This window comes from Neolamprologus brichardi, chromosome 16 (genome assembly GCF_056152115.1).
Source record: "Neolamprologus brichardi isolate AB-2024 chromosome 16, ASM5615211v1, whole genome shotgun sequence".
NCBI classification, from domain to species: domain Eukaryota; kingdom Metazoa; phylum Chordata; class Actinopteri; order Cichliformes; family Cichlidae; genus Neolamprologus; species Neolamprologus brichardi.
The window spans coordinates 17,051,694-17,072,420 of record NC_142119.1 but is presented as its reverse complement, the minus strand read 5'-3'; the positions used below and the strand labels follow the sequence as shown (position 1 = coordinate 17,072,420).

The following is a 20,727-nucleotide window of genomic DNA, read 5'->3' as shown; positions in this document are numbered from 1 at the left end:
CTAGCCTGCGATGAGCTTCCCACAGTGGTCACCAGCCGCAGACAGGAGTATCAAGTGGACATTTCTCAGTTTGCTCGTTACGGCACATTTGATGGTACAGATCACCTGCCTAGCCTTGAACATGGACTACAGTGTTTGGCTTCAGAGGTTCGCTACGCTTTGCTAGTCATGGGAGGAACCGCCATTGCAGTTTGCAGGCTGATTTCAGGTGAATATGCATATTTTGATCCTCACCCACGTAAGTCTACAGGGATGCCGTTGTTGCCAGGTGTAAGTGGTGGAACTGCAGTAATGTTAAAATTCACACGTCTTAACGACATGATTGACAGGATCAAATGTTTGTACCGAATGTTTAGCATCGCACCAACCTGCACTTATGAGCTACAGCCTGTCGAGTTTCACATTGAAAACGCTGCTGACCAAAGAGATGCTAATCAAACCACCGAAAACAGACAAACTGCTACAAGTGTTTCAGCTGCAGCTTTAAATGAACCTGTCCATGAATTAAATTCCCAAACATCCACTGAGCAGACAAGGAAAACTGTTATGGAGACTGTAATCACTGAAGTGACATCATCCAGAGTGGATTATTCAGATGAGACAGCTGCTACTGAAAACAAGAATTGTCCTTCTGATTATTTACAGAAAGAAACCTCTGCATCTTCTGTGAGAGAAACTCAGGTAGTATCAGATGCTGTTCCTCAGAATGATTCGAACACTGCCTCCTGTTCAACTAAGGCAACACAGGAACTGCCACATAAAATTTTGAAACGTAATAAACAGCAAGCACAAAAAATGAGGAGAAGGTCACTGGCCCAACAGAAATTACCACAAAGAAAGGAAAATCAGAAAAGGAAGGAAAGGGAGATGTACACTTTTGATGAAAGCTTTAAGGCAAAGAAAAGAAATTCCAGTAGAAAGTCTAATGATCCAGATCACAGAGAGAAGAAGAGAGTGTACAAAAATAATCTGTATAAACTAAATGCTACATATAGAGAGAAACAGACAGAACATTTGAGAAAGATCTACAAAGAAAGAGATGATTTTAAGGAAAAACAGAAGGAGCAAATGAAAAGGCTGTATAGAGAAAGTGCTAAAATTAGAGAGAGAAAAAGGGAACGTGTCATAAGGACATACAAAGACAGTCCTATATTCCGAGAAAAGCAGAAAGAACGCATAAGAAGAACATATAGAGAGTCTTCTATATTCCGAGAAAAGCAGAAAGAACATATAAGAAGAACATATAGAAGTTCTGTTGAATTCAGAGAGAAACATAAAGCCTGCATGAGGTCACATGTATATAAACTATATAGAGAAAGTGAAGAATTTAAAAAGAAAAAACTATCTTACATGACTAAGCGTTATGGAGAAGAGAGACAATTTCAGCAACAACACAAAGAGAATATGAGAGAACGAATGAGAGTAAAATATTGGAACAGTTTTTCTTTCAGACAGATGCATAATATCAGATGTGCAATGAACATAAAAAGAAAATATCGTCAGATGCATCGACCAGCTGAAAGTTTACAGTGTCATCCAGATAACAGTTTAATGAATGAGGCCATATCTCGTTTCAGATCAAACATTAAGTCAGCACCATCGTATGTTTGTACTGTTTGTCTAAAAGCTTCTTTTCCTAATCAGGTGAAAATCTGCAAAAGAGAAAATTACTCAAAACACCAAACTGTAGCTCAACAGTGTCTAACTGGTAAATTTGTTCATGTGTGTGATGAAGCATGTAATGATCACTGCAGCTTTCCTGTTGAGAGAAAAAAGGAGTATATCTGTCACACGTGTCACAGTTCCCTCAAAAGTGGACGCATGCCAAGGCTTGCTGCTGTCAATGGTTTAGAACTGCAGGATATTCCAGCTGAACTTCGTGATCTCAACATTCTGGAGAGACATCTGATTGCCAAATGCATCCCATTTGCAAAGATTATTCCACTTCCAAAGGGCAGACAAAGACTCATACGTGGTAATGTGGTGTGTGTACCATCTGAAGTCCAACAAACAGTTGACTGTTTACCGAGGCTCAGAAGCCAATCACAGATAATGAGGATCAAGCTGAAAAGACGACTGTGCTACAAAGGCCATCAGCTGTTCCAGACTGTCACCTGGTCTAAACTCATTGAAGCTCTGCGTAAACTCAAACAGATTCACCCACAGTACACAGATGTTGTTATCAGAGATGATGCATTGCTTTGTGATCCAACGTTACCTGATGATGACAGCAGTGATGAAGCCAGCATGGGAAGTGATGATTATAATGAAGCAGATTTAATGGAAATTGACAACTATGAAAAAGATGCCCTTTTGAGTGAAACTGAGTCTGAAAGTGAACAAGCTATTAATATGCAATCCTGTGATGAACAACCAGAGGAACAAAACCCAGAGGAACCAGAAAGTGATTTGAACAATGGAGGTTTTGCTCTAGAAAGTTGTCTGCAGCCTGTAGACATTTCTGAAGAGATTCTCTGTTTCACTGATAACACATATTGTGTGGCTCCTGCAGAAAGAAACAATCCTGTTAGCTTCTTCAGAACTCCTCATTTGGAAGCCATGGCATTTCCTGTGCAGTTTCCTACTGGTCAGAATACACTGGATGAAAAGAGACGTCTCAAGCTCACACCGAGTGCTTACTTCAAGTCAAGGCTTTTCAACATTGATGCAAGATTTGCTAGAGATACAAATTACCTGTTTTTCTCACAGTTTGTCACTGAAATACACTTGGCTAATTCCAGCATGACAATACAGCTAAGGAAAGGTAAAACTATGACCAAAGATGGACGCAAAATCACATCAGGAATGTTACAAAGTAAGACAGAAGTAGAGAAGCTGGTAAGAAATAAAGATGCAATCAGATTTATGCAGCCACTCAGAGGAACTCCAGCTTACTGGCAGAAAACTACCAAAGATTTATTCAGTATGCTTCGTCAAATAGGACAACCTCAGTTCTTTGTCACTTTCTCTGCTGCTGAGATGAGATGGCCTGAAGTGATTCAAGCAATAAAGAGACAGCAAGGTGAAGAGGTTGATTTTGAAGCCCTGGACTGGTCAGAAAAGTGTGAAATCCTAAGATCAAATCCAGTAACCACCATGCGAATGTTTGATAAACGTGTTGAGGCTTTGTTCAGAGATTTGCTTTTTTCTCCTGCACAGCCCCTTGGTGAAATCATTGATTACTTTTACAGAGTTGAGTTCCAGCACAGAGGTAGTCCGCATATACACATGTTGCTGTGGATTCGAGAAAAGGTAGAAGTAGATGTGGATGACGACCAAACTGTCTGTGACTTTGTGGCCAGATACATCTCGGCTCAACTCCCTGATCCAGAAAAACAACCTGAACTGCACAAAAAAGTCACTGAACTACAAAAGCACAGCAAAAACCACACAAAAACATGTTTTAAGAGTGTGAACTCTGGTTGTAGATTTGGGTTTCCAAAACCACCAGCCACAAGAACAATGATTGTGAGACAGGATGAGGATTCAGACACTGAAGCTGCAAAAGCCAAACTCAGACCTTTGATGAACCTGCTGAAGGAACCTGAAGCTGCTTCGCTCACCATAGAGCAGATTCTGTCACGATGCAACTTGACAATGAATGAGTATGAACAATGCCTCCAGGACATAAACAAGAAAACAGCGCTGATTCTGAAACGTGACCCAAAGGACTGTTGGATCAACAATTACAACCCACACCTGCTTGAAGCCTGGAACGCAAATATAGATGTCTCATTAATTTTGAATGCCTATTCATGTATAGAATACCTCTGTAAATATATAACGAAGAAAGAATCTGGCCTCTCTGAATACCTGAAGACAGTTATTGATAACTCTGCAAAGAACACGGTCAATGAATGTGATGAAATGAGAGCTGTGATGCAGGCTTACTCAAAAAAGAGAGAAATCAGCGCACAGGAGTGTGTGACTCGAGTCTGTGGCCTAAAAATGAAAAAATGTTCCCGCAGTGTTGTATTTGTACCAACAGATGATAACCCGGTAAAAATGAGTCGCCCCATGAGCTATCTGGAAACCACAACACATGACAGTTGTAATATTTGGATGACAAGTTTGAGTGATAAATACAAATGCAGACCTGAGACACCAGAATATGAGGAAATGTCGCTGGCTGATTTTGCTGCGCTGTGCAGGTTGGTGAGTGGCCCAAATGAAGGAAAAGATGTGCTTCCTCTTCTAAACCAGCTTGGATTTGTACAAAGGCGAAAGAATGATAAACCAGCTATAATCAGGTATTACCACTGCTCACAAGAAAAAGAGCCTGAGCAATATTATGGACGACTGTTGAGACTTTACCTTCCACACAGATCAGAGCAGGAACTGAAACCACAAGGGTTCCAAACCTATCAGTCCTTCTACAACTCAGGTTGTGTACGACTTCCATGTTCAGACCACAGTGAGTCTGTGAAAAGGATTGTAAAGAGAAATAAAGACAAGTATGAGAAGAACTCTGAGGATATTGAGAGTGCACTGGAAGAGTTTGAACAAAATAGGGATGTTGTGATCGATGAATGGTGTAATCTTGCTCCTGAATCTGAAGTTGTGAGGTTGCAATGTGATGAGAATCTTCCTGAGAGACATGATGATGATGAGAACGAACAGGAGAATGTTCCCGACTACAGTCGTCAGTCTGATGCTGTAACAGAGATCAGAGCCATCAGAGAACAACCTGCAGTAGATCCAGCTGTGGTACGTGTCATGTATCAGAATCTGAACCAGAAGCAGGCCTGTGTGTTCTATGCTATAAGAGACTGGTGTATTCAGCGAGTTTGTGGTTTGAACCCAGATCCATTTTTCTTCTATATCAACGGTGGTGCAGGAACTGGAAAGTCACATCTGATTAAATGTATTCACTCTGAAGCATCAAAGATCCTGAGCAGACTGCCTGCTAATGCAGAAGAAGCTGACATATCAAATCCAACTGTTTTACTGACGTCATTTACCGGTACAGCAGCTTTTTCTATCAATGGCTCTACATTACATTCTCTACTGAAACTACCCAGGAGTCTGAAACCACCCATTCAAGGACTTGGTAATCAACTGGATGAAGTCAGATCTGAGCTGATGAATGCAGAAATTATTGTCATTGATGAGATTTCGATGGTTTCAAAACCCCTTTTTGCTTATGTGGATGCAAGACTGAAACAAATCAAAGGTACTCAAAGACCTTTTGGTGGAATGTCAGTTTTAGCTGTTGGAGATTTTTACCAGCTGCCACCAGTGCGACAGTCTAAACCTCTCTGTGTTTATGATCCAGAACAGATTGACCTATGGCAGGAACATTTTCAGATGATCACTCTAACCGAGATCATGCGTCAGAAAGATGATGTGGCCTTTGCAGAGATGTTGAACAGGATTAGAGTAAAAGAAAAGACAGATGAGCTTTCTCAGTGCGACAAAGATTTGTTGTCACAGGCTGTGACTGCACCAGAAGAATGTCCAACTGAGGTCTTACACATTTATGCCACCAACAAGAATGTGGAATCCCATAACACAGATACCCTGAAGAAGCTTCATTCAAACATCATAATCATCACTGCAGACGATTTCCAGAAGGATAAACGTACAGGCAGAATGGCACGAAGAGACAAACCATTTACAGGTGGGCGAAATGATTTACCCGACACCCTGAACGTCGCTGAAGGAGCTCGAGTCATGCTGACCAGAAATTTGGACACACTAAACGGTTTGGTCAACGGTGCTTTTGGTATACTGATAAAGGTGGTGAGATCTGAAAATGATGGACAAATAATTAAATTGGGGCTCAGAATGGACAACCGGCAGCCTATGAGACACAACCGCAGTGCTAATGCAGCATCTGATGATCTGGTTTACATTGAGAGAGCAGAGGAGAGTCTGAAGTTTAAAGGAGCGGTACGCAGACAGTTTCCTGTAAAGCTAGCATTCGCCTGCACAATTCACAAAACCCAGGGTCTTACAACACAGACAGCTGTAGTTTCAATGAAGAACATTTTTGAACCGGGTATGGCTTATGTTGCTCTCAGCAGGGTGACGTCTCTCAGTGGACTGTATTTACAGGACTTGGATGAGAAAAAGATTTACGCCAATCCCGAGGTAACTGCAGCGCTCCAAACCATGAGACAAGCCAGTGTTGAGGAAATGATGCCTCTTCTTCAGGTCAGAGAAACAGCCAGCAGACCTGACACTCTTACACTGATCCATCACAATACAGAGGGTTTGCCATCTCACATCAGTGACATCAAGAGTCATCATGAAATGTGTTTAGCAGATGTTTTGTGTCTCACAGAGTCTCACCTCCAAGGCTCCTTTGTTGCAGACAGTCTTCATTTGGACGGCTACACCATGTTCAAACGCAACAGACATGTGTCCTACACAAACTTTCCTCACATGGCCAGCAGAAGTGGTGGTGGAGTTGTTGTGTATTTGAGGAATCATTTTCAGGTTCAGGTAAAACAGTATCTGCATAATGTCACTGATCTTGAGTTTTTAGTGTTGAAGGTTCAGGCTCCATTCCCTGCGCTCATTGCGGTTGTGTACAGACCCCCTGACTACAGTTTGACACCGTTCATGCAAAACCTGGTAAGTCTTTTAGATTCACTTGAAATAATGGACTGTCACCCAATAATTGTGTGTGGAGATTTTAATGAAAACCAGTTGCAGAGTGGAAGAAAACAGATTCTGGAGCAGTTTCAATCTAGAGGGTATTCACAGCTGATCACTTCTGCCACTACAGACAAGAACACCCTGCTTGACCTCATTTTTCTTTCTCGGCCACAGCAACGTCTACATTCAGGTGTCCTGAGATCATATTACAGTTACCACAACCCTGTGTTTTGTGTCCTGTCCTCGAGCCAATCATGAAGTCGTCTGGTGAGTTTTGAAACAATTACAGATCATGTTTTTTTTTTTTACAGTTTACTGATTGTAGAGTATGAAAAAGACTTTTCATTGAAAAAATTGTCTGCCTTCTGTTATCATCAAGAGTTTTTGTTGATCATGTTTTACAGGTACAAAAAAATGTAAAAAGTTTTAAACTATCCTTAGGCTACCAGAGATTTCTGTATTAATACATTTAGTGGAGAAAAATATTTTTTACAGGTAACAGAATGTTTATAAAAACTGATTTAGATGTAAATGGAAAGTTTCTGCATCAATTTTCTGACTTGGCCTTTATCCGGGTGGGTTTGGGTTTGGGTGGATAAAGGCCAAGTCAGAATTCTCTGAGCAGCTGGAAATAGCTGCAAAGACATCAGAAAGCATGGGCTTTAGGTGTAGCCCATACTTTCTGATGCACTAAGTAGATTTACTAACTGACACCCCATACCAGCATTATATTGACACTTGGGGGCTGAGATGGGTGGGTGGGGAGGGTGGGTAGTGTTAAAAGCACTTTATGTTTTGTAGGTTTATTTTCTTCAGACAGGGCACACACAGTCATGTCTCCTTTGTGGCAAAACCTTCAAACGTCACCTCAGCTAAAACAACAACATCGTAACATCATCTTCATGAACTGCCGATCTGAACCTGATCCATCAGTGCTGGACTGCACAGATAACTACATGTCACACAGACACTGCTGTTTTATGAACTGCCATACCAGTGTGTCTTCAATGGAGAAGATCACATCACCTGACCTCCTGCCTAATCTAGAGACCATCACTATGCTGCCACAGTCGACACCTCTGAAACCATCAAGGATGACTCATACTGAGGAAACTGTACTTCCTGTCAGAGTCCAGTGATCTACAGAGCAGAGAGAGGTATGATTCTTTATCTTTGATAAAAACAAAATACAAGTCAGAGCTTTTAATTTAATTAATTGATTCATTTAAACCCTGTTTATTTCATAAATAATTCCACACTCAAATAATTAAACTAGTTGGCACTTTATGACTTTTAATTCACATTATGGATGAAAAATCTATGTTTTTTTTTCCTACCTCTTCTCTCTGTGCAGGTATTGCTGTCTTCTGAGTTTTTCAGTTTCCAAACTGAGACATTCAAACCTCATCACTTGAACTTGTGTCTATCTTCACCAATCTCACACTCACATGGTGTGAGATTGCTCTGGATTCTGGTTATTGGCCTGCAGCACGTATGAGGTATTTTAAAATTTTCTCATTGTATAACTTGTTTGTAGTTTTTATGCCTTAATACTAATGAAATGTTGTTGTTTTTTTCTGTATTTTTTTAGAACAAGCTTGTACAGTGTGCCTGCATTCCAGCTTCTTAGACTCTACACAAGTGGACAGAGTGTCAGTGTTTGACCGCTCTTTTAGACACCAACTTCTGTCACCTCACTGCTACTAATCAGGCACCTCACTCCAGGAAGACAGGGCTGCAAGCCTGTCATCGTTTCCAGTGTGACTTTGCATTCTTGTGGTAGCATCAGATTTTTCCCACAAATATTCAACGGTAACACTTTTTTCAGCTTATTTATTAAATCAAAAGTCTTCCATTGTGTAAATTATATTTGATATGTTTTTGTGTTCTTTTAGATTCAGATGCAGTGATCGGATGTGCTGGAGCTTTGTTAACTGCGTGGAAAACATCTGTTTGTGATGGTATTTAAAATGAGGCTTTAAGGTGACAGTTTCCTTGTGATTTCAGTCCTTTTACTAAACAAAAACATTTTTAATTAACATATTATTTTTTTAGCAGCACATCATTGTTCAAAGGTAAATAGAGCCACATGTCATACCAACAATGAATTTTTGACTCTGTTTGTGTCACCAGATTTTACAAACAATATCGGACATATAAAACTAAACTTTGGATTAATGTGCACATATATTGTTTTGTATTTTTGATTGTTGAATAATTATGTTGTAGAAAAATCCCAATCTATTTACCCAAACAACGTAACTTGTTTGGGTAAATAGTGGATTAGTGTAATTTTAGTCTATAAGTATAGCAACCTGCATTTGTACAAACACACAGCTCTAAATCTTAAATTGTAGGATGCACAATAAAGATCATTTGGTTATTATGAACATTTAAATCAGAATCTATATTCTTTATAGAGATTACACAATCTCAAAAAAAGAAAGTGTTTAAGAGGATAAGTAAAGAAATCTCAATGTGTGTTTGTATGAATATTGTCTTAGTATGGGGTGTCAGTAAGTACATGAGTATAGAATAGGTGTAACAGTGGTTTTCCACATCTGTGCTTAGACTGCTCTAATACAGCGGTCCCCAACCCCCGGGCCTTGGACTGGTACCGGTCCGTGAGTCGTTTGGTACCGGGCCGCAAGAGTTAAGGCTCAGGTGTGAAATGTATGGTTTTCAGGGTTTTTATTGGTTTTTAGCGTTATTTTGTTAACGTTTTTATCGTTAACTCGGTTTTCCTGGGTCTTTTCATGTGTGTTAGGAATAAATTTTGTTTTTTTCGGTACCGGTACTAGTTTTATTTTGTTGTATTTATTCGCGACACCTTAAAGGCCGGTCCGTGAAAATATTGTCGGGCATAAACCGGTCCATGGCGCAAAAAAGGTTGGGGACCGCTGCTCTAATATATATATAGATAATGGGTCAGACATATAGTTTGACCCATTAAGTCTGTTTGAAAAGTTCATGAAGGTCTCATCCAGTGCTGTGTGTTTCTGTTTATTATTTTATGAGGTCACACAGCTGACATGAGTCAGACTAGAACCATAATATTCATGTTAATGAGTCTACTGTTTACAGCTACTTCATGATGACTTTCATCCTGGTCACAGTACTATGTGAAAAGCTGTAACAGTTAAAGTTAACCCAAATATTATCTAATCATAAGTCACTCTCTAACATTGATTATTTTTCAATATAATTTATTCCACAACAATGTTCTTTATTTTATCCCTGTTTCTTTAAATATGCACATCAATTGTTCAGCTGTGTGACTCTCCATACGTGAAATATATCACAATGTGAACTTCATTTCAACAGTATTCCTTAGTTTGGTACCATATTTATCATCAAATCAGGAAACTGTAAACGAATTGAAAAAAGAAGCTTTTGAAAATTTTAAAGTGGCATTTGAATATGTTGTTTATCCTTGCCACACGGTATGTGCAAAAAACTCCAACAAATCAGAGAACATATTTTGCTTCTCACTTCCCATGTATAAATATATATATGTATATGTATAATTTTTTTAATTAATAGCCTGTGAACATAAACATGGCAAACAAGGATATATTCACAATTCCAATGGATGCTTCAATTGTTTGTATAGATTTTAGATTAATTTGGTCAGTTCATGACGGTCACATTCAGTGATATGTGTTTCTGTTTATCATTACTTTTGAGTGACACAGCTGACTTGAGTTTTCAGACAAGAACCATAAAGCTGTTAGTAGTAAAGTTAAACCAAGCAATAACTTATCATAAGTCACTCTCTAACACGGGGCAGTTTTTCAATTATTTATTAATTATTATTCAATTAATTTTCAATGTTATTTATTCCACAACTTTAACGTTCTTTATTTTTTTTCCCGTTTCTTTAAATATGCACATGTGAATGTCTGTTTTAATTCACTGCCTGTGAATGCCTTTAAAAAAAGCTTCAGGCGCCACTCCGAGCTGGCAGCCAGTATCAGCAGCTCCAGCCTGACAGAGTCCTTTTTTCCCTTTAATATTTGTTTCATTGTTGTTCTTGTGAATCTTGTTTTTGTTTTTCTATTGTGGACTGTGGACTGAGCTCCCACTTAGGACTGTGGACTGAGCTTTTCTTTTGTGGACTGATCTCCCACAATGGAGCTCAGACTTTTATGGACAATTGTTTTTCTTATTGCATTTTTCACGGCATCTGTGTCCGGAGAGCGCATGGAGATCCAACCTCACATTCTTTACAGCAGGGATCTGTTGTTAGCCAGCAGCTGTTAGCCCTCGGCGCTTCCGCTGTTCTGCCTAGAGCGCAGTACTCAGGCCGGGATCAGGCCTCGCAGCAAGGTTAAGAGGTACCGGCCAGCAATTTCATCTGTTATTATGGGGAACGTGAGATCTCTCCCCTACAAAGTGGATGAATTGGCAGCTATGACCCAACATTAGCTGCACACTGTAACCAGCATACTCCAAACACAGCACCCTCTGGCCCTTTTCATGAACTCTGGCAATTTTAATCACATCTCCCTGTCCTCCCTGACATCACATCTGATGAAGACCCTCGGGAGGTTGGTTCTAAACCATCTGCGCCCCTTGGTGAGGTCTTCACTGGATCCGCTGCAGTTTGCTTACCAGCCTGGCTTTGGGGTGGAGGATGACATCATCTACCTCGTGCACCGAGCTCTGACTCACCCGGAGAAGCCTGGATGTACTGTGAGGATCATGTTCTTTGATTTCTCCAGTGCTTTCAAAAACATTCAGCCACGACTTCTGAGGGACAAGCTGGAGCTATCAGGAGTGGACCACCACATGTCCCAGTGGATACTGGACTACCTCACAGAACGCCCACAGTATGTGATGACACAGGGCTGTGTCTCTGATACACTGTCTACTGTACAGCGGCCTCACAAGGAACTGTGCTGGATCTGTTCCTCTTCACCTCCTAGACTGCAGACTTCTCCATCACCTCCCCACGTTGCCACCAACAGAAGTTCTCTGACAATTCTGCCATAGTTGTCATCACCACAGGTCTGTACTGAGTCCACTGGTTTCAGGAGAACCACCTGCTGATCTACACCTATGTACATTACTTTTCTCAGTTTATATATACACCCACTTATTGGGAGTTACATGTCTACTTTTTAATGCAAAAGTACGATACACAATCTGCAGTTTTCTAATTATTCTAAATATTCCTAACTATTTAAACATTTTTCAGTATCCTGCTCTGTTTGCACCCGATCTGTATCAAATTTTAACAACTGTACTGTACTCTGCTTTGGTAACTATTGTCCATGATGTAAATATGTAACAATTGTGTTTCTGTTCTGTGTCCTGTTCTGTTTGTATATGTGGGGGTTTTTTTGTGCTGCTGATACAACCACATTTCCCCTTGTGGGACAATTAAATGATTATTCTAATCTATTCTATTCTAATTGATATCATATCCACCCAGAAATCTCGAGTTCATCATTTTGCCCTTCCACAATTATTTGAATTAAAAATTAAAAGAGCAGGAATGTTAAAATCAATAATGAAAGGAATTTGTTGGCTTTTTCAAAAGGTACAAATCAAATATTGTTTATAGACCTGCCCCCTTTATTATCTACAAAATTCAACATTAAGCCTTGATCTGTTCTGTTATTCTTCTTTTTTTTAAAAACAACATTTTATAGCCTTCCAGTGTTCTAAAAATTAAAAACAAACACAAATATAAGATTATTATGTAGAATTTTTAATATATAAATACTTAACACTGTAAAATACTAATACTGTTAACTATAGTAGAGAACTTAACAAAATGTCATTACAAATTATAAATACTGATAGGAAAAAAAATTCATTCTTTTTAAGTTATAAAATACAATACACATTTTTGAACAAAGTGAACAAAAGTGAACTGTACATTTTGTTTAAATTATTCACATTGATATTTTTGAATATGTACAATTTGGTTTCCCTTTGTTTTAATAGTAGCTTTGATTGCTGCCTCCTCCAGCTCCTTATCAAAAGGACTCCACAGGTCACTTTTGATGTAAAGGGTCTTTCCATCCTCCAGCAACACCTCCAACTGGTTTGGCATTTCTGCCGTGGCCACACCAATGATAAGGATGTCAGCCCTCTCCTCGACTTTTGTCTGTTGACACAGCATAGGCACACATTTAGCCCAGAAAACGTTGGGTTTTTTTATCCAACAAGAAAAAAAGAAAACCTATGGTCATCACGTGGTTTCACTAAGTCACCAAGACACATACATACACACATTATGTCTTGATGCATGCTCAATCATCCAGGTAAGTAAATTCCAAAATGGTTAATTATGTTCACCTGGAGAAAAAATACCCCGCTCGCCCCTGCGGGTGGTCAAACCTTCAAGCTCGGGTCCTCTACCAGAGGCCTGGGAGCTTGAGGGTTCTGCGCAGTATCTTAGCTGTTCCCAGGACTGCGCACCAATATATCCGGTTGGCTAACCAACCGGACATAGTGGTGCGGGATCTCTGTCCAGAAAAGTGCAGTTCTAGGAACAGCTAAGATACTGCGCAGGACCCACAAGCTCCCAGGTCTCTGGTAGAGGACCCGAGCTTGAAGGATTGACCGCCCGCAGGGGCGAGTGGTGAATTTATCTATCTATCTATCTAGTGTGTGTGTGTGTGTGTGTGTGTGTGTGTGTGTGTGTGCGCGCGCGCGCGTGTGTGTAAGATAATATAATATATATAATGTTATGTCAAATTTGAAAACATAGTTTTAAACATTTGTTGATAAGACAAACAAAGGTTTAGCTTCTTCATACCTCAATCTTTGTAAATGCGGTACTATGAAGATGTACACCATAAGAGGACTGTTTCTGCTTAACGTGAGAGACGCTGATGTGGTCTCCCACGTTGAAGTTGTTAGCAGCTGCCTCCCTCCAGAGGCAGATTGTCATCGTAAAACCATCCTGAAATCACAAACATGACAGAATTAAAGATTCATTAATTAATTAAATAATAACAAGTCCAGTAACTAGAAAAAAAGGCTCACAGCCTCATACATTCTGTACCAGCAATGTCAAATTTGTCACATTAGTTTAACCATTTTCAATATAAAACTTAAATTCCACCATTACCTCCTTCAGCTGCAGATTTTTAAGGGGAATGTGTTGTTTTCCCGACAGCACCTTCTTTACAGCAGAAAACTGAAAAGTAAATTGAAATTTAATGTCAGTAATAGTCAGTGTAGTTATCTGTGATGTGTTTTTATTTCTTCAGTAATCTGTTTAGATTATGTTATGGTTGTTGTTAAGTATTCTGCACATGCCATTTATCTTATCAGAAGCAGTTTTATCTGTATCGGTTATTAGGATGTTTTTCATATACTGTGATTATGAAACAGGTTGTAGGAAATCCTTCTATAAACAATACATTTTGCAACTTAGTTTAAGTGACAGCAACATAAATGAAAAGTTTGCCAGTTTCAGGTATACAAAATCTATTTGTTTTCCATTATGCCCAATTCAGGGTACTTTCTGACCATTTCTGTTGTATCTGCTTTTATTTTTATTATAAAGGATATATTTAGATGAAGACTTTTGTGCGAATTTGTATACAGAAGTGTATAAAATAATTATTTTGTTTGTTTTTATTATCAAGTAGAGACTGTTCATTAAAATCTAGCCCTTACAACACAAATGTACGTAGGCACAATGCAAATTGGCTGCAAAAATACCAGAAATGGTCTGAGGAAAATATTTTTTAAAAATTGTGCTTAACAATCTTAACAGAATTTAGTCTCTGCTTGACAGCAAAAATTTTAACTGTAAAAAATACCGGCAATAATGGGTTATTTGGAAACCTAAATCCATATAAATTCTTATGGAACCACAAATACTTACCTCCACCACCTCCCCTTGAACTGTCATGAGTCCCTCTTTTGTGGAGCTCATCTTGAGTGCGGTGAGAGGAGCAAGAGGATCCAGAAGATCCTCTGCTTCTTTTACAAGACCTTCCCTCACACTTAGGGTCGGTGCCTTAAAAAATTGTGTCCTGGCTGTGACAGTGATGATGTAAGGGGGGCCTGTGCCCCTGAGTTCGTGGCCTCTCATAACGTATGACCCCCCCACCTGGACCTTAGAGGCATATTCTTCAAACATTGTGATCTTTGTCAGAGTCTGGCCATCGGTGATTGCCGCAATGGTGTTCTTCTTTGTTATCAGGGGTGTTGGCGTTCCATCTTTGAACTCCCAGCTAATGACTTTTAGCTGGTCACAGGACTTTAAAATTTTCATGTGCAGTGGGGGCGGCCGGAAATACGGCGTGTCAGGGCGGTTGTTCAGAAGCTTTGTCAAAGCCATTCTGAAAAAAAAGCAACACAAAAAATATTAAGGGGTTAATACATTTCTGTTATAGCAAGGGTCATATAATATGGTAACACGTGTAGCTTTTGTCTTTTTACTTTCTGATGTCAAACAAAACTCATAAATACCTTTCTGAGGTTCCTGCTTAAAAGTGACAGGCCAAAAACACAGGCCTGTCTAAAAGTATTTTTTTGATATTATACAATGTTGGTTTTAAAATAAAGCTAACAGTTCTAAGACTTCTATGAATTAATCTGAATATTACAGCAGAGACAAGTTGGTGAAAGTAACTTAGGACTGAACTCAAACTCAATGTTTTTTTCTCACCAAATTGTTATTCATTTATTTTTTGTATTTTCTAGCATATAATCTCCTTTGAAAATACTGACAATAAACAAGAAATCATCATATGAAGATTATCTATGCAAAGATTGATGCTGCTGAAGTGAAACAGTGAAATTACAGTTCTATTCACAATTCATAATTTGGTCTGTGGCTTTGAATTTCTAAAGAGCAGAGATGATTTAACTTTATTGAAATGCCTAAATTGTTTGTTGTTTCAGTATACTTTAACCCCCCCACACACACACATACACACACACACACACACACATAAACATAATGCACTTGCATAGTCTCTGTGGCTCTCTTTCTATTGGTCCCCTGTGTTAATCATTTGAGCCAATAGAACGACAGTAATGTACCCTGTTTTCACTTCAGTCTCACCCCTTGTAACTGTGCAGAAAATGGCTTTTTTTTGATGAGAAATGTCTCTGAGGCATTGTGGGAGATGAAGTTATTCAGAATATGGTTTCCATTAGGTTTTTGTTTAACTCTTTTAGCTTAATTCCTATTGGTTATTCAGTTTTTGTATAGCTTAATTGAGAAAGTGCTAGAAAGTGTTGTTGCCAGGGGAGAGTGCCAGCCTTAAGCAATTTTAGATACTCACAGCTCAAACTTAACATCTTAAAGTTTATAAAACTGTTATAGATCTTGAAGATTTGTCAAATTCGTTAAGATCTTAATATTTCATACAAAAAATTAGGACTGAAATTATTTTTCATTAATACATTTAGATCTTTTTTCAATTAAATACCCATGAGACAATAAGTTCATCAACTATGACACCCACGAATACATTACTGTCAATAGTAAATGTGAATTTATCGATAATGAATTTCTCTGCAATAGAAACGTAACATAGGAAAAAGAAAGAAAAGTCAGATTAAATTTTGGTACTTTGACAGTCTTTATATTGACAGCAAGTTAAATGGCAAGATCTTGTGTCTTGCCCTATATTGTATTATACATATTATAAAGGTAGTAAAAGAAAAAAACCCTCAAAATCCAATACTTACGTTATCCGAAGTTGTTAAGAACAGTATAGTCCCTCGAAGTCTCTTAGAAAAATCAAGAAACATCAAATAAGGTTCCCGCCGGTCTTTAAATTGCAACTTGTGACGTAATCTGTTGTCACCCGCCCTGATTGGCTAACTACGATTGTGTTTCATGATTGGACTGCCTTGTGTTGATTTTATGTTATCACTGTTTTGTTTTTTTTTGTTTGTTATTGTTTAACTCGTCTAATTTTAATCATGGAATTATCATTACTATTTTATAAATCTCAAACGTAAAATTTGAGATTTATAAAATCAGTTATAGGGCTTTGGAGTTGACGTCACGCCGCAATGCATTGTGGGAGCATGCCACCATTTTATCAGGCCATGAATCAAAACAAACACACTCGTTTGGAAGGAAGATACAAACCGTACTTAAAAGCAGCTCAAAACAAAAAGAACTTTATAGACTCAGATTGTGTCGGATGCGAAGAGACGGTACCTGCAAAAAATAGCGTGCATTGGAAACGTGGACCCGTATGAAAAAACGGCAGTGGAGCAGAAACCCCGAAGCCTGATATATTTCCGTACCTGTGGAGTCAGCGCATACACAGCGAACCAGTTTTGCAATTATAAATGTCTGGAGGCGCATATCCGATTAACCAATGGTTGGTTACAAGATTTGGCTATTTTTAGACTCCACGTTGTGAATACGTCGTCATTCAAACAAAGGTAAGTCAGCTTGAGTACTGCCAGTAAAATGTGTTTGATTTCCCTCCGAACATTCAGATTAGTGCAGCATAAATTCATTCATGAGGGGAAATTACAGTGAGAACATGTTGAGGCTCTGTTAGAATAGAATAGAATAATCCTTTAATTGTCCCACAAATTTGGAAATTTGGTTGTAACAGCAGCCAAAAAGACAAATATACAAACAAACAGTACACAGGACACGGAACAGAAACATACACAATTTTTCTTACATATTTACATTAAGGACAATGGTTACTATAAACAGAGAGTACTGTACAGTTATTAAATTAAATAAAAATAATTACAGGTAAGAGGCAAACCAGGTTGTAGTGCGAATTGGTTAATTAACTAACTTATTGCAGTTACAGCATCGATGTAAACATCTATGTTTGTTGGGAGTTTGAGTGCCATCATCTAGCCCTCTTTGTACCTGGTGGATGTCATAGGCCTCTGCCTCTGAATTATTGTATAGCCATTGTGTGTAAGACTGCCTCTCTATGTGCTTTAGTGCAGACAGAGCAGAGGTTCGGGACCCTGTTGTCTTTATTTCTGATCAGTGTTGGTGTGTAGCTGGCAATGTGTTGTCTGGGCTTACACTGTGCGATTTTTTTTTTATTATTATTATTATTTTTTGCCCATTTTGAGCCGATTTTTGAGTCGTGCGACCGTTTTGGCGATGGCCCGATTTTGGCCTTCATCGTGCGTCGTGTAGTATACGTGGGGTAACGAGAAGCGATTAACACCTCACGACCAGCTCCCGATCATCCATCGCTTGGTCCTGAGGATTTCAAACCTGTTTGTAAAACTTTGGAAAGCTCATCCGAGCCTTTTCGATGTGGCCTCACAAAATTATCACGACCACAACAACCGTGAAAATAGTTGGATAGACATTGCTGCTCAATCACAGCTGCCTGATCAGTGTTTTTCATTAGCAATTTAGCAAAGTTGATGGCGGTGGTGTGCGTGTCTGTGTGCGTGAAAGACAGAGAGGGAGAGCGAGCGACAGAATTTCTGTTATAACCTTCATTTTATGGACGCACAGTGTGAGCACTCGGGTCGCATCAGAGCATCGGGTCGTATAGTGTGAGACCTGCATCGTGACCTACGAACTTCTAACCCCTGCGAGTCAATCGTACAGTTTGAGCAGGAGCTGAATCGCGCGACTGACAAAATCGCAGTGTGAGCCTTGCTCTTTCAATCAGAAATGAAGCTGCAGGTTGTCTCTTGACACCTACACCGAGACAGAGCAACAGTGGGACAAACCCAAACAGCACTGAGATTCATATTCAGGCCTGACCCTTTAATGTTCTTTTCTAACCTGCAATAAATAATATGTTATATGCTTGTTTGAGAAGTATTTTAAAAAAAAAATGTTATTGCTTTTTTTCAGGGGTTGGAACCAGGGCCAGATATTAAAATAGTCATCACCAGACCAAGGCTCAATCGAGTCATGGAAGGAGGAATCAGGTGAGATAGTAAGCTGCTGTTATATACAATATTAGTGTACAACAGTCAGGTAACATGCTCCAAGCACAATAGAAAGTGCAATGTTTAAATATAATTAATATAATTATATATACATCCTATAGCAGCTATTCACAAAAGTAAAGACAAACAAACATAAACAGTAAAACTTGTAAACAGACCAAAAACTGTCAGACGTTGACAATCCAGTTAAAAGTGATGAATAAAGTGCTCTAACTTTAAGTGCTCAGGTGAAAAACTATTGTGTGTGGGGTAGTTTTTAAGTGTATATATTGTTGTTGTTGTTATTATTGATATTATTATTATTGTCATTATTGCACAGATGACTTTAACAGTGCCTCATTTTACCCTCATATTATTATGTGCTATGTGAAATTTCAGCTAACAGAAATAAACTGTACAACAACTTGGCTGGTGACCCACTTCACATCTCCTTGCTAAACACTGGAGAATCATGCAAAGACTTTGATGTAACAGATTGACCTCTAACAGCAACCATGGGCATCAGTGATGAGAAAACCTGTGTTGAGACAGCATTGGTGAGTGTGCTTTCTTACCAGCAGCCCAAATTAGCCACAACATCTGTAAACATTTACCAAGATCCTCCTCTTTACCTGCCACTGCTACTCTACACTGTGAGTACAGGCTGGACCCCACAGAGTGTGTGCATGTCTGCAGTGAGGATGAACTCTTCCACCTTGAAAGCACAGACGACAAGGCAAATAAGATTGAGACAGCAACAGGAGAACAGGCAGCTGACCAGGAGTGGCATTAGCTCCACAGGCCAAGATTACATCTTCATGTTTAAGAGGTTTGTTATATGAGGGGTGAAACTGTGCAGAGAGAATCCTCAAAGGAACGAGACAGACTGCAGACGTGAGCACATGGACAGACATGGAGTTTAACGCAGCTGGAGAAAACTGCAAATTGAAAAACTTTAACTATAGGCCTCATGGCCTCGTTGTCCACCCTGACACTCCCTGGCTTGGTTCCTCACCAGATGGGTTGATCTTTGATCCATCTGCACAGCCACCGTTTGGACTGCTTGAGATAAAGTGTCTTTATGTGAGGAATTATGTTCACTTCAGATACCTTCAACTAAGAATGGCACCTTGTCTCTCTGTAAAAGTCACTTGTATCGACTATGTTGACACAAAGTTAACAGCAGCATCAGAGAGAGCAGGGACTGGTGTTACTTTCATGTTCACACACTGATGCACTTCTCTCTTAAAAATAATTTGATTTCTATTGTGTGGTCTTAAAAGAGTACAGGTGATTTAAAGATGCCAAGTTAAATGTTCAGTATGTTGGTCACACCACACACATGCACTCTACAGTTTCTTCTTCTCATCTAATGCAATCTTAATGGTAAATCAACAGGGTGCTTGGTTGCATAATTAGCTGTGCATATGTTGAAATAAATGTAGGTTTTCTTTATTCTTGGCAGGAAAAACATATATCCAAGTGTAAATCAGTGCAATTCATAAATGTGATTATGTAAACATTACTAAAATAGCCAAAGCATAGTTCCAATATTTACATTTGAGGGGCTACAATCACTAAAATCTGAATTTTATTAAAACCATTTTTTACATTTACTTGTTAAATATTGTTGTTTGTTATCAATAATTAGAGCTCTAATCATTTACATCATATATATAATCTACCTGAACCAATATAAAAAAAAATAGTGCAGTTACAAGCACTGGTCTGAGCGGTGCAGCTTTTTAAAACATTTTGTTGAATTCAATCAGTGGAATGAATACAAGACTACAGCTGCTGCAGAGGTCTCGTAGCTTTAGTATATGAGGTGCCCTATCTACCAGATGAGCAATCTAAATGCCAAGTGAACTGTGCAACTTCACTGACAGTGACATCTTTAGCCAAAGTTTTAACCAGGGGTTTGTTTTGATAATACTTAGGAAGCAGACGTGTGCACTGCCAGCACCGTTCAGAGGGATAATGGTGTCAAATATTTTGATCGCCTTGATGCTTCTAATTGCTCTCTCCACATGTATCATTAGACGTGAAATCTTCTAAGTGAATAGTGTGTGGTAATAAATCCTATCATTCGATTCAGGGTAGTGTGGGATTTGTACTGATGAAAACATTTTATCCCGGTAATTAAGACATGGGTGTCAGAACACTGAAAATACACTTGGAATCATGGTTCCAATCATCTCAGGAGAAATGCATATCCCAATTGCATTGAGTAAGGTGCACCAATTTCATTAT

The 20,727-nt window shown here is 39.0% G+C and overlaps 2 protein-coding genes and 1 long non-coding RNA gene across 3 annotated transcripts; 2 read left to right on the top strand and 1 right to left on the bottom strand.

The window, feature by feature from the left end:
- The first annotated feature begins 5,448 nt into the window (after positions 1–5,448).
- LOC148098227 (ATP-dependent DNA helicase PIF1-like) lies at positions 5,449–6,850 on the top strand. The gene is made up of 2 exons (XM_087830090.1): positions 5,449–6,156; positions 6,287–6,850. The coding sequence occupies exons 1-2, from the start codon at positions 5,593–5,595 to the stop codon at positions 6,425–6,427; spliced, it is 705 nt and encodes a 234-aa protein (XP_087686216.1). The 5' UTR covers positions 5,449–5,592; the 3' UTR covers positions 6,428–6,850.
- A 5,652-nt stretch (positions 6,851–12,502) lies between these two features.
- Positions 12,503–14,932, bottom strand: LOC148098226 (uncharacterized). The gene is made up of 4 exons (XM_087830103.1): positions 14,456–14,932; positions 13,691–13,759; positions 13,376–13,522; positions 12,503–12,721 (listed from the first exon to the last, which is right to left on the bottom strand). Exons 1-4 carry the CDS (start codon positions 14,912–14,914, stop codon positions 12,503–12,505), a joined length of 894 nt encoding a protein of 297 aa, XP_087686229.1. The 5' UTR covers positions 14,915–14,932.
- Positions 14,933–16,627: 1,695 nt separating this feature from the next.
- On the top strand, positions 16,628–19,008 carry LOC148098225 (uncharacterized). Its single transcript, XR_015720777.1, has 3 exons — positions 16,628–16,986; positions 18,398–18,474; positions 18,874–19,008. It is a non-coding gene; the product is annotated as an uncharacterized LOC148098225 (long non-coding RNA).
- Positions 19,009–20,727: the final 1,719 nt, after the last annotated feature.